The 14,044-nt window shown below is 44.9% G+C and overlaps 1 protein-coding gene across 17 annotated transcripts in view; it reads right to left on the bottom strand.

Annotated features, from left to right (window-relative positions):
• Window positions 1-520: 520 nt before the first annotated feature.
• SP100 (SP100 nuclear antigen) overlaps window positions 521-14,044 on the bottom strand; it is a 101,254-nt gene continuing 87,730 nt past the window's right edge. For 6 of the 17 annotated variants that reach the window (XM_047721250.1, XM_047721246.1, XM_047721253.1 and 3 more), the window contains 8 exons: window positions 12,523-12,665; window positions 10,953-10,994; window positions 9,308-9,352; window positions 4,882-4,997; window positions 2,770-2,890; window positions 2,417-2,488; window positions 1,769-1,912; window positions 523-780 (listed from right to left, as the gene is read on the bottom strand). In XM_047721250.1, the coding sequence (XP_047577206.1) occupies window positions 655-780; window positions 1,769-1,912; window positions 2,417-2,488; window positions 2,770-2,890; window positions 4,882-4,997; window positions 9,308-9,352; window positions 10,953-10,994; window positions 12,523-12,665 (809 nt within the window). In that variant the 3' untranslated portion in view covers window positions 523-654. Of the gene's footprint in view, window positions 781-1,768; window positions 1,913-2,416; window positions 2,489-2,769; window positions 2,891-4,881; window positions 4,998-9,307; window positions 9,353-10,952; window positions 10,995-12,522; window positions 12,666-14,044 lie in introns of all 17 variants that reach the window. The other 11 variants (XM_047721244.1, XM_047721248.1, XM_047721252.1 and 8 more) reach the window with 6 other exon arrangements.

The following is a 14,044-nucleotide window of genomic DNA, read 5'->3' as shown; positions in this document are numbered from 1 at the left end:
TGGGAGGGACCACAGTCCCTTATCATGTAGCTGCTGAAGAGTCTTTTGGGGGTTTGAAAAGTTCTTTATAGATCTTGCATATCAGCGCTTTGTCTGTAGTGTCATTAGCACATATCTTCTCCTATTCTGTGTGTTGCCTCTTGGTTTTGTTGACTGTTTCCTTTGTTGTGCAGAAGCTTTTTATCTTGATGAAGCCCCAAAGTTCATTTTTGCTTTTGTTCCCCTTGCCTTTGGAGACGTGTCTTGAAAGAAGTGTCTGTGGCCCATGTCAGAGAGGTTACTGCCTATGGAGGACATTAGGAGAAGGAAGGGAAAAACAAAGGGATGGGGATGTGAGATCAGAGTGGGAGATGAACCATGTGAGACTATGGTCTCCAGGAAACAAATGGAGGGTTTTAGAGGAGAAGGGGGTGGAGGGATGGGTAAGCCTGGTGGTGGGTATTAAGGAGGGCCCGGATCACACATATCAAGCACTGGGTGTGGTGCATAAACAATGAATCTTGGAACATTGAAAAAATAAAATAAAATAAAATAAAATAAAATAAAAACAAAATACCTAATGATGTACTGTATGATGATTTACGTAACACAATAAAAAAATAAAGATCTGTGAGCATAAAAAAAAAACTGTTGGGGGGTGAGGGGTGAGCTACTTTATGAAAGAGTGGGCTCCAACTGAAAACTGTTCTCTCTTATTTCCTGAATTGCAAAAATGTTTCCAAAAGTATTCATAAATATGGCCTCTAGCTGAAGTCCAAGCTTGATAAATTTCTGGTTGTCCTGAAAAAACAAAGACAAAAATGAGAATGGCCATAGCAACTGAGCTTGAGCTCTTCATGTTTCATATAATCCAGAGCTTCATTTTAGACTACCCCAAATGTTAAGAGAGAATTAATACAGTTAGGAGTATTATGTTCCCAGATAGCTTGATCATTTCTCTTTATATGGAAGACAGAGATGCAAAAAAGAGTACTGTATTATAGTCTAATTCTTCATCAGAAATTTATTGTTAATTTTTTAAAAATACCAGTGGCTGTAGTTTCAAATACAGCACTTATGACTTGCAGCACTACAATGGTACAGAAATGTTGAAGGCAAATTCATGGCGTCCCTCTTTCTCCCTCATCCCTTGAGATAATCCTTGTTAACTTTTGGATATAGTGTTAAGAAATTCGAAAGTAAAGAAATCCAAGAATTTGAAATTTGAGAAATTCGATTTGGTATCTTCCTTTAGAAAAGAGAAATACGAGTTGCCTTTAAAATGCCCTTGGTCCAGGGGCGTGATGTCGGAAGACCCGCTGCTACAGAGATGCCCCTCCCAGCACTATGGCCCCGTAGGCTCTGCCTGTAAGCAACCTCCCATGCTCTGCCTCCGAATTGCAGCACTGGGAACCAGTGGAGATAGGGAGAGAGATGTCCAGGTGTGAGGCGGAAGCCCCTGCCCACCCATTGCTGAGATCCTGGACTCCAGGCAGCAGGTGCACAGCGGTACCAGCAAACAGCGCATGCGCACACTCTACGCCTAGGCATCCGGGGGGCGCCCATTGTCAGGGTGAGTTAGGATAGCCCTAAGGTAATGTCTGCAAGGAGACCTGATTTGTTACTATTTCCACACCTTGGCCCCTGGGGTTTTTAGAATACTTCCAGCATTTGCACGTGTGTTGGTTTGCCACACATTGAGGGAAACCGTAACAGTTACCTGATAGAAGAGGATGAATGGCGAAGTGGCTTAATGGAAAGAAAGAAGGATGTAGAGGGAACCACTCACCTTGTAAAAAGCCCTGTAGTTTTGAAAGATGAGACACATGTCCTGCACGAACCCCTTCACTCGGAGGTACAGTTTCTTATTCAGCTTTTTCTTGATTTTGTTTAACCACATGTGTTTTGTTGGGCCATGAGATGCATTGTTACTCTGTTGACAGAGGTGCGGAAGGGCAGGCTGTGAGCACAGTTCAAGTCCACCCCTTGTTACAGACTGAGTGTTTGTGTCCTCCCCAAATTCCTATGCTGCGATCCTAACCCATAGTGTGATGGTATTAGGAGGCTGGGCCTTTGGGACATGATTAGACTGTGAGGATGAGCCTCATGAATGGGATTAGTACCCTTATAAAAATGACCCCACAGAGCTCTCTCCCTCTCTTTCCATCATGTAAAGACACAAAACGAAGTTGGCAGTCTGCAGGATTACACAGGCACCCCAATCTCAAGCTTCCAGCCTCCAGAGCTGGGAGAAATAAATATCTACTTTTTGAGCTGCCTTGTCCATGGTACTTTGTGGTAGCAGCTTAAGTGGCCAAGGACTAAGTAAGCTGACTCAGATGTCCATCAACAAGATGGAGATAATGATGAGTGAACCCACTGGACCCATATCCCAAATTTGATAATGCCGGTTTTGGGCTTTGTTGCTGTTACTTACATAATGTGGTCTTGAGGCAAAAAAGGAGCTTTTTGAACAGCAGTAGACCTTCAAGAGGACAAATTCACATTTCTGCAAAAGAGAGAGGAGATTTAAGTGAGAAGCAGCTTGGAGAGAATGAAGTATACATATGCTCAGACAGAATGGATGGTTCCCAAACCTGTGGCCTATGAAACAAACATGGAATGGGAATTTTCTCTGGAGTACAAATTTTAGTATTAGGTCATGTGATCAAAGCACAGCAGGGGACAGCTGTTCACCCCTGGGCACCATCCCTCCAGCCCCTGCAAGACTGTGCTGCTTCTCTCAAGTCAACAGAAAGGAGGAGAGTTCAGGTTTGTATTTCAACTCACCAACTGTTCCTCAGGCACCATCCGCCTCTGTAAGACCTCAGATATCTGGTGACATTGTTGGCTTTGTGGGTAACTTGGTTGAAGAGCCTTTATCATGCAGAAGATGCAACTCCATGGGTCCCTGAGAAGTTGGGCATAAGATCAGCAAAGGTAGATTTTCTGTGACTCAGCCACTGTTTCTACAGCTGCTAAAGTCCTCTGTTCAGGAATGACTGGTGGTTTCCACACTGTATCCAACTTCTCTCTGCGCTAGAGCCCCATTTGGGCATAGTTGGCAGACACCCCTCCCATTTATAGTGGTAGCAGGAATGACAGTTTGTCGAGTGAGCTGCCATGATGGATGATGGTCTTTCATTCATCTCAAAACCTAAGAGTTCTTATCTGAGCCACTATGGGCTCAGATATGAGCCCTGCCATTTAAAATTGAGAATTGGAAATTGGTACCTTCAGCACTGGAGTCTTGGGCCTCAATGAGCCATCAGACCACAGTAAAAGGAAACCAGCTCTTGTTTCTCAACTTTGCTGAGTAAGCACAGAGTTATAGGCATCCTCTCCTCTGGCACTGCCATACCTAGGCCTAGAATCTGTGCTGCAGAAACTTCTTGGAAAGAAATCTATGAACAGAGTAGTGTCAGGCATCTGCCATTTGCCTCTACATTCAATGCCTCTGCCATTCTTCTCTGCTAGGCTCCCTGTGCTGAAGGGCTCTTGATAATCAAGAGGATACAGGGGCACCTGGGTGGCTCAGTCATTAGCACCTGCCTTCAGCTCAGGTCATAATCCCAGGGTTCTGGGATTGAGCCCTGCATTGGGCTCCCTGCTCAGTGGGAAGCCTGCTTCTCCCTCTCCCAATCCCCCACTTATTTTCCCTCTCTCACTATCTCTCTCTGTCAAATAAATAAAATCTTTAAAAAAAAAATCGAGTGGATACAGTGATCCTTCCTAGATATGTCATTTGCCTCCTCTCTCCTTGGCTACTCCAGTGCTTGCTCAAGGGGCCCATTCCCGAGTACCCTTGGTGTGAAGATGGCCTGCTTCTCCCTCTCCCAATTCCCCACTTATTTTCCCTCTCTATCTCTCTCTGTCAAATAAATAAAATCTTTAAAAAAAAAATCGAGTGGATACAGTGATCCTTCCTAGATATGTCATTTGCCTCCTCTCTCCTTGGCTACTCCAGTGCTTGCTCAAGGGGCCCATTCCCGAGTACCCGTGGTGTGAAGATGGGGACTATACGTGGGCACAGCAATAAAGAAGACCTGTCTTCTGCCTCTGCAGCATGCCCAACTGCAGAGCTTTATGCAGAATCCCTAAGATGACACTATCCCTTGGGAACTACCTGGGAGCAGTTGGATTACATTAGACTCTCCCATTACCAAGGGTACAACTTTCTGTCTTCATAGGGACAGACACAATCCTGATGGAAATCATCCATCCTCCTTGGTCACAGCAATTCTGCCTACACTATCACTTACAGAATGCCTTATCAGCCTTCATGCTATCCCTCATACCATCATCTCTGACCGAAAATACATTTTTTTAAAAGATTTTTATTTATTTATTTGACAGGCAGAGATCACAAGCAGGCAGAGAGGCAGGCAGAGAGAGAGGGGGGAAGCAGGCTCCCCGCTGAGCAGAGAGCCCGACGTGGGGCTTGATCCCAGGACCCTGAGATCATGACCCGAGCTGAAGGCAGAGGCTTAATCCACTGAACCACCCAGGAGCCCCCCCAAAATACATTTTAAGGCAAAGGAAATATAGCATCCATGGTTATCTGAAGGCTCATCACAGTCCCAAATTTTTCAGCTTTTTGATGTTCCCAGAGCAGGTGATATATGCTTTAAACCAGCACTCTATGTATGATGCCATCACGCCCTCAAAGTGCCTAGATCTGGGAACCAAGTGGGAGATGTGGGGGTGACACTTGCAGAGTTTTTGCTTCCCATTAATCTATTGCTGCTAACACTGTTATACAATGGATATTGATACTGTAAGACTTGCTCCCTCTGCATCAGGACACATATAACCAGAGACAAACGCTGCAGGTTGAGTGCGCAGAGTGGGAGGAGCTGTGCCACAGGAAGGGAGGGCGAGAAGGGGCCAGGGCTCACTAACCTGTTAACATCTATATGGTGGATGTGGCATGTTTCATGAAAGGACTTTGGACAAGTATCACAGCAGAACAGCTTTCCAGGTCGACGGCACACCTCACATATATTTGAATTTCCCGGCTAGAAGGGGAGGTAATGCAGACATCATTGGAATCAGTGAGATCCCAGAAGGTTGATACATTGAGACTCTAGAATCCATGGTCTTTGCTTGTGCCCGGAGGACACTTGTAGATTTCTCTTCTCAAAATATTAAGGAATAACACTGAGTTAAGATTTTGGAAGAAGACATTCTGGTCTGCAGTGAAGTTTGGGAGGAAGTGGATATTAGACCATTAAAGTTCTCTTTACGAAGACAAAGATTCTGACACAGACTAGCAACAACCACAAAAGAAGATGAATTAAAGATAATCTGAGAAATTTATTATTTTGCTGGCAAAACTTGGCTTAGGAATATAATACAGTGTCTTATCTAGTTATCTACATTGCATCATCTAATTGACTCACTGAAGAGGGATTTACCCAGGATTTAATGTAAGAGATTACACTTCTGACATATCACTGCATCCTATTTTCTTGGCCATAAGTTTCCCATGATTTGAAGGGCCTGGGGACGAGTTCCTGCACTATGGGTTATGTGCCTGGAGGACGTCTGGGCCTGTGACATAACTCTGGTTTGGAAAGACGTAGATACAGATTACCAGATGGATGCCAGGGAGGACAGAGCTCTTTGGCTCTGGGAGCCTGGGGTAAGAGGTCCCATGATTTAGCTCAGCATGTAAGGTATGGAGGTGCCGTCCCCAAATGGCCATGGATTGTGGTAACAGTGACCACCACAACTGAAGGCCTAGGACATACCCTCATTTTCTGAGCACATGGAAGACCTATACTATACTATATATAGTAAAGGAGCCACAAAATTGGTTAATGCTAGATTTTTCACCAATCACAATATGTGGGACCTTAAGCCAGATTTAATTTTTATTTTATTTTATTTTATTTTATTTTATTTTATTTTATTTGACAGACAGAGATCACAAGTAGGCAGAGAGGCAGGTAGAGAGAGAGGGAAGCAGGCTCCCTGCCAAGCAGAGAGCCCGATGTGGGGCTCGATCCCAGGACCCTGGGATCATGACCCGAGCCGAAGGCAGAGGCTTTAACCCACTGAGCCACCCAGGCGCCCCCAGATTTAATTTTCTTTAGTGAAGTTAAACATTTGATAGTGTTTGTATCTAAGTATTGTGGAGAAACAAATACGTGTTAAAAACAATGGAATTAATAGACCAAAATAAGATTTGGTCAAGGAATGAGCCCATTGGTAGGTAAAGAAATCACATTGTTTTCCTGGTGTGTGTGTGTGTGTGTGTGTGTGTGTGTGTGTGTGTGTGTGTGTGTGATAATCTATGTGAATAACATGTGAATCCTGACATACTGCAATTTCTATGTAAGAAGGTTGTGTGCCTGTGCTGCAGAAATGCCCAGAAGGATGAGCACCTGGCTCTTCTCCTGGGACCACCTGAACAGCAAGAGAGCCAACTGAAGAAGACTATGTGGTAGGGAAACATTTCATCCAATGTAGAAACATTTCTACACTTAGATGAAAATATCCTGTATACACCATGGATTGGAAGAAGGGTTTACATCCTCTTGTGACAATCTAGGTAGAGAATAATGCACAGATTGGGGGGGTTGCTGGCCAACCCAGCTATGGGTGGTTGGGACTCTTGGTGGTGATGAGGAAGTGAGGAGGTGACAGGGAGCACCATTCCACCTCTTCCTTCTAGAAACACTCTTTATGCTTTGTTCCATGATATTATACTCTGTTGGATTTTTTTCTAAGCCTCTGCTTCTTTTTTTCAGATATCCAATTCATCACCAATCCTGCCAATCCTGCCAATCCCATCCTGCCAATCCCATCTCCTTCTCAATGCTTCTATGAGGTCTATGACCACGAGGACACAGATGTCCTACTTACAACACTGTCTTATTAGCCAAAGCACAGCAGCCTTTTTTCAGGTTCTAAATCATAACAATCAGAATATCATCCATGTACCCAGTGAGCTGATGTGAATTGGGATATATCTCAATTTATAAATTCTTTCCATCTATAAATTCAATATAAGAAGAGAAACAAAAATCACACATAAGAGGAAATTCTAGGGTCTGTATCTTGCCCATGCACTTTGAAAGGGAAAATGTATGGAATATCCTGTCAGGGACATCCCTGTATACAACCCCACATGGGCCTGGCATGGGCCATGTAAATATTTTTCTTTTTTGTCATAACAGATGACACCCATGGATGCTGACCACTGCTGGGTGGAGGTTTCTGGACCATTATTTTATGAAGTGCACTATAAGTAGGCCCTGAGAAAGAATTAATAAATATGCCAATTTTGTGTTGGAAGGTCTATAATCCGAAGCCCACAAACTCAACATATATCTTTTTAATCTTTTTAGCAAGAAATTTGTCCTTTTGCTTGGCAGTGTGGTTCTCAACCTGCTGTACAACAGAATCACTTGGGGAGCTTTAAAAAATTCTGATGCCTGAGGTCACATCCTCAGAGATTCAATTAGTTGCATGTGATTTTGATTGTTTGTGTCACCAGGGTGGGGAGGATATTGGTGGTTTGTTTTAAAAATGAAAACCTAGATGGTTTTCAGGTACAGTCCTTAGTGGAGACCTCTGGCTTCTAAAGCAGTGGTTTCTGGATCAGCAGAAGCAGTGTCCACTGAATCATGCTGGAAGTATAAATTCTCAGGCAGCATCCCTCACTCAATGAATCAGAAGCCCAGGAAATTCAGATGGACACTGCAGACTGAACAGCCCTGGCCCACCATGGCCCACAACTTTGGCCGTGTATTAAAACCACCAGAGGAGCTTTGGAAAATCTTGACCCTTAGAACACTAGCATCAGAACCTCTGTGGGTGGGACCTCCAGTTGATTGCCATGTGCCGCCAAGGTTGGGAGCCCAAGGTCTGGTGGGATTTCTTCTGGCAAAGTGTGGGAGCTATGAGTGGAGTCATTATCAGTCTACAAAATCTGCCACAGAAAGGCTATGAAAAGGAGTGTGGATATTCTTATTAGGAGACTCTGGGAAACAAACTGAGGGTTTTAGAAGGGAGGAGGGTCGGGGATGGATGAGTGTGGTGATGGGTATTAAGGAGGGTATGGATTGCATGGAGCACTGAGGTTTATACACAAACAATGAATCATGGAACACAACACCAAAAACTAATGATGTACTCTATGGTGACTAACATAACATAATTAAAAAAAGAAGAAGAAGAAGAAGAAGAGTTGCCTTTTTATCTTCACAGAGGGCTTGGCTGTGAGCTGTGGGAATAACCCTCCATGTCCATTCCAGTTATCAGAAAGGCTGTGCAGCCCTCAGAGATGAGAGCTATTCCACTATACAAGGGTCCCACCTCCAGCAGAGGAATCGAAGTCATTGGTTGCATCTAGATCATGCTGGGCAATGCTAGAGGACCAAGGGGCATGGCAACCCTTTTCTAATCCCCTCTCCATAAGCATCCCTTATCAATACAGCTGCACATCATTCTACAGTGAGAGCCCTCCTGGAGTGGTGCAAAAAGGTGATTTGGCCCAAAATTCCCATCTTGTTGCAATGAAAGCAACTGAAGTGTGATTTGGCTTAGAGGGAGGGGCCCTCTGTGATGTTGGCAGACTTTAATGCAGGCAGCCGTAGTAAGCAGGGTCTTTGGATCATAAGGGTCTGTATATAGTCAAGCACTAGTTTGAGTAAAAATGTCTGCGATTTGCTACGTGTTGATAATTTCCATCTTAGCCAGTTCAGGTTCCTGATAGCTTCCTTGAGATGGGCTCCAGGTCTCCATAAAGGACCCTGTGACATTTATCTGCATCACCCACTTGCCCTATGTACATTTTTCTGCAGGCCTGGGGACAGGGTCTGCCCCTGAACTTGCCAGCTTGGCCCAGCCTGTTCCTTCTGGTGGAGGTTTCAAACCTTCTTAGCTCTGCCTCTGTCTAAGAGTGGATGTTGGTGATCTTCCTTTCCTTCCTTATTAACTTCTTTAAAATACTGTTCTTCTCTCAGATTCACTCCTTATCTGTCATGGGCAGGCCAGCCTTGGCTATTACCACTTAAAGTCCTGGCTCTAGAGACCCCAGTGGTCTAGCGCTCTGCCTCCCATACCTACTCTCAAGGGGAAATAAGGAAACAGGGAACTTTTCCTGAACAAATGGAAAGCAAGTTTCATGCAGAGACACCAACTCCAAAATCATCTCCCTGGGGTGGATGATACGTTTGTTCTCTGCTTGTCACATACAAGGACACACTCCAACTGAGTATGAGCACGCTTCAGGAAAACGCAGCAATGACACAGGTAATATATGGAGGGACAAGGCCTGGGTTATTCTGAGGTCACAGGTGGGGGAGTCAGTACTTACATAAGGGTCAAAAAAGTCACTCCTGCTAGGCTCTGGTACTGTCTGCTGAAAAGGGAGAAAGATTGAGTGACAATATTGAATATGATTTTTCATTAACCATGCATTTGAGTGAACTTCTTTATGCAAAGGATTCATGCCACAGCCCTCCCTTTGCTTTATATCTCTGTTTATGGGTCTGTATGTCTAACTGGAGAATAAAAAATTATGAAATTTTATGTCACTGACAGTTTGGCCCAATGCAAGCTCCATTCTCTGACTGCTCTTCCCAAAGCAGGCCTTTGTGAAGCCACGCAGGGAGCCTGGTCCTGGATTCCGCAGCTGGAGTTGGAGTTGCAATGAGGGAATCAAAAAAATAAATAAAATTAAAAAAAAAAGATTAGTGTGGACTTTTCTGTCTTACTATATTGGAACACCTCAGCTACCACCATCAGGTTTAACAGGAATTTTATGAGCAGGGAAACTGCCAATAGCCCCACCTGTCATTTGATGGTGCAAGGGACAGAAGCCTAGGGACTGGGGAAGGAAAAGGCCCTCTGCAGAGATGCTCTGAGAATGGAGGTAGTGATACCTTAAGAGTTGTAAGCCCAGATGGAGATGGCATCTGTGATAAAGGGATGGGAGATGGCTAACTCAATTGACAAACCCGGACTGAGTCACCCTTGACTCCCTAGCACTGGGTAGAGATGTTTGCTCTTTTTTTTTTTTCTTCAAGATTTATTTATTTATTTGTCAGAGAGAGAGCACAAGCAGGCAGAGTGGCAGGCAGAGGAAGAGGGAGAAGCAGGCTCCCTGCTGAGAAAGGAGCCCGATGGAGGATTCGATCCCAGAATCCTGGGATCATGACCTGAGCTGAAGGCAGCCACTTAACCAACTGAGCCATCCAGGCGTCCTGAAATGTTTGCTCTTAATGAAAGAGCAAATAACGTGTCTTTCTTCAGAAAACCCAGTGGGTGCAGGCCCTTGTGACAGGGTTGCTAGCATAAAGTCAGTGGAGCAGGTAGCCCCAGAAACCGACTTTGTGAAGACTGTGACTTTTTGTACAGCAGAGATGGACCAAGGGGACCTCTGTTGGAGGTTAAGAAAATGGAAGCTCTTCCATCTCCTTTTTTTGCACCATACAGGTTCTTTCTTGCACTTGCTCTTGGAGAGGACACGGAAAACACCAACTATCCTACCTCCTTCCTTGGAATCCATGCACCATGGAAACCACTAGTCCATGAACTCCACATGTGACTTTGAGGGAAAGAGAATTCACCTCCATAGATGGAACTGAGGTTTACAAAGCCCCTCTGGTGAGCCCTGATGCTTTCATGCAGACACCCAGCAGCAAAACTATCTCTCTGGTGTAGTCTCTCCACAAAGCAGAAGATCTTCTGGGTTAGCAGTGTCTCACCCCTAGCACATCAGCCTTCCAATCTCTCTATTCTCTAAGGTGGTATCTCCATAAAGGGAGTGAACGTTCCCTTAAAGAAGGATCCCTTGGAGGAGGACTCACTGTGGAAATGCATGTGTGCATGTGAAACAGAGGAAAGATACAAAAGAAAGGGAGAGAACGTGATCTGGGTTGTTAGCTTCGCCACGCGACACATGGCTATTATCCATCCCAAGGGGGCAAGACACTGGCAGAAAGTCATGTGATAATTACTTTTCTTCTTCTTCTTGTTGGTGGCTCTGGTAGATATTTTTTCTGAAAGAGAAATGAGATTAATGCTATAATGGGTCTTTGTTTCTACTCTGAGAGCTTGGCATTCCACCTGCCCTCCAGATAGGTCCCACTGTCAACCCAAATTCAAGGTGTCTTCATGGAAAATAATGTCCCTCTCCAAACCTGTAACACACTGTTCTTTCTTACCCAGACTTGGCTTTAAGGTAAGCTTTAAAAATTGCATCCTCTCTTGCTTTCCTCATAGCCTCGCCAGGCTTTCCTCACCATGTCTTCTGCACCCACTGCCTCCTTTCCATCCTCCAGGACCCGTCTAGCTTGTGTGTCTATACCTCACATGCTACAACTACTCCATGGCCACATACCTGGGGAGGGACGGACAGGGGGTAGGCCCCATCAGTGACCCTGGGCACACAAAGGTGTCTAGGCCTTTGGGGAGACAAGTAGGATGAGCCTTACAGAATGGGTGCGGATGATGAAGAGTAAACCATGCTTTGACAGAGTGTTTTGGGATCCAGAGATGGGTGAGTACAGTAGGCTGAATAATGGCCCCCAAAGTTGGTCAGATCCTAAACCCCAGACCCTGAATATGTTAACTTCAGTGGTAAAAAGGACTTTATGGATGTATTAAATTAAGGATCCTGCAATGGGGAGATCATTCTGGTTATCTGTGCAGGGCCAATGTAATGACCAGCATCCTGTTGCCAGGGAGACAGGAGGGTTAGAGTGAGGAATAGGAGATGTAATGATAGAACACTATGTTGCAGTGATGCCAGGAAGGGCTTCAAGCCAAGGAACACAGACAACTTCCAGAAGCTGAAAAAGGCAAGGAACAAATTCTCCCTGGAAGGCTCCAGAAAGAACCAGCCCTGACAACACCTTGACTTGAGCCCAGTGAAACCGATTTCACACTTCCAGCCTCCCGACCTGTTAAGATAATGGATTTGTATGGTTTTAAGCCACCCAAGTTGTAAAGGGTTGTTAGAGCAGCCTCAGGAAACCAGTGTAGTAAGAGTGTGCTGTTTGAGTTGGGCCTTGAAGGCTGAAAAGGGGTGGCTCAGGCCCAGCGGTGGTAAAGGTCAGGTGAGGTCTTCATGGTTGCCCGCACTCCATCCTCCAACCCACCCTGCATTCTCTGATCAGACTAATACTTCTAAAGCAGTGTTCCACCTGTGTTAGTCAGTCCCAAAACTCCCCGTGATTCCTCCATGATTAAAGGAAGGGTCCAGACTCCTTCCTCCAGCCTCCAAAGTCTAAGAACCCCCCCCATTTAAATTACTTTCCTGTGACCCCATTACACAGTGGTGATTATTTATGGCCCATTAGGGCCACAATTTACTGTTCCACCTTCAAAAGGATAAGAGGTCATGCATTTAGAGGATTAAGCTATAATATAAAGCAGCCAAGATGCTTCTGAGTACAATGTTAGTAGGTAACACACGCCCTGTGGGCATCGTGACAGTTTTCTGGACACTGAGAAATTCTGATAATGCTTGGAGCTGGTGAACGATGACACTAAACCCTGGACATAAGCCACTTGTCATTGGGATACCTTAATCAGGTCTTTCAGGGGGAATCCACCACATCTCACACTCATCTTCCAGTTCTTGGATCGTGAGTGGTTTCCTTCAACTTCAAATTCCCTGAGGGTGAACCACCTTCCATCCACACTCTTTATACACTTCTCTGAGGTTCCTGTGAGACCAAAACAAGGAGTTGCCAGGGAGTAACCCCTGCCCCCGACTGCAGAACCTCCAGGATGTAGTCTCCGCTGTGGACCTGGGCCACATGTCTTGGGCTCTGAATCTACAGCAGGAGAACTCACATGCCTTTCAGTTGCCCACAAGCAGCCTGGAAGGCAAGGGTGGAAGAAAGCTCCTGGTCCTGTGCACCCATGTCTTTGACGTTTGTGCAACAAGGAAAATAATTAGCACCAACATTTATTTTTAAAAAGTATCTCAGTCTATTCAAAAGAGGAAAATCTGAATGGCTCTGAAGATGAATGAGGAGGATTCTTTTCCTCCCCTTCTCTGAGAGCCAGGCTGAGTTTCAGAGGGGGCAGACGAGGTCCCATGGGTGACCATGTGGCAGCTATCATCACACATCTTCTTCCTCTTGCACAATATTGACCATCCAGCTAATGGAAATTAGTTATTTCTCATATTTTGGGGGCACCTGCATGGCTCAGTAGGTTGAGCATCTGACTCCTGATTTTGGCTCAGGTCAAGATCTCAGGGTCGTGAGATTGAGTCCCGCGTTGGGCTCCACACTGGGAATGGAGTCTGCTTGGGATTCTCTCTCTCCCTCTCCCTCTCTCCCTCCCTCCTCTCTTACTCTCAAAAAAATTATTTCTCATATTTTGGACTCATAGGTACTTTATGGGAAAAGTGATTATGGAAATGTCAAGTGGGAAAAGTTAAATTACACATCTGCAATATGGTCACAGGGCTAATATTGATACTTGTTGGTGCCTAAGAACTATATTTGGGGAGGAGGGGAATCAATTATGGCAGATGAACATTTGTACTGTACTTTAACAGTTATGATTTGTGAAGTATTTTATATCTGTCATCTCATTTTCCCCCCTCATAATAACATGGTGAGGCAAGTTTTATTATTTTTCCCATTTTGTATGGGAGGAAGTTCAGGGTAAGAGAGACTAGTAATTTGGCCCAGATAGAACAGACACTTGTGGTATCTGAAACTTGAATCTGGGTCCTCTAATTCTAAATTCTGTGCTCCTCCCCAATGGCACAAGGCTGTACATATGTTAAGGGGAATGGGGCTGTGAAGACTGTCGCCAGATTTTTCAAATGTGTACATATTCTACCCTGATATTGAAGTATTTGGTCTTGCATTGGATGCTAGATGGGCATCCTGGGGACAATCTCCATGGGGAAAGGAGAGATGTCCTGTTATATTTATTAACTACAAGTGTGGAAATGCCATCTTTCCTCCAGCCTATCTGGGATGTTGTACAGAAAAGAGCTAATGGGTTAGACTGGAGGCTGCCATCTTTAGAAAGTTCTGCTTGCAAGGTTGGATCTTGGCTGGCATTGGGGAACTTGCAATTG

The sequence above is a fragment of the Lutra lutra genome, chromosome 3, assembly GCF_902655055.1.
Source record: "Lutra lutra chromosome 3, mLutLut1.2, whole genome shotgun sequence".
NCBI lineage: Eukaryota > Metazoa > Chordata > Mammalia > Carnivora > Mustelidae > Lutra > Lutra lutra.
Note: the sequence above shows the minus strand (reverse complement) of the source record. Positions and strands in the feature narration are given on the sequence as shown.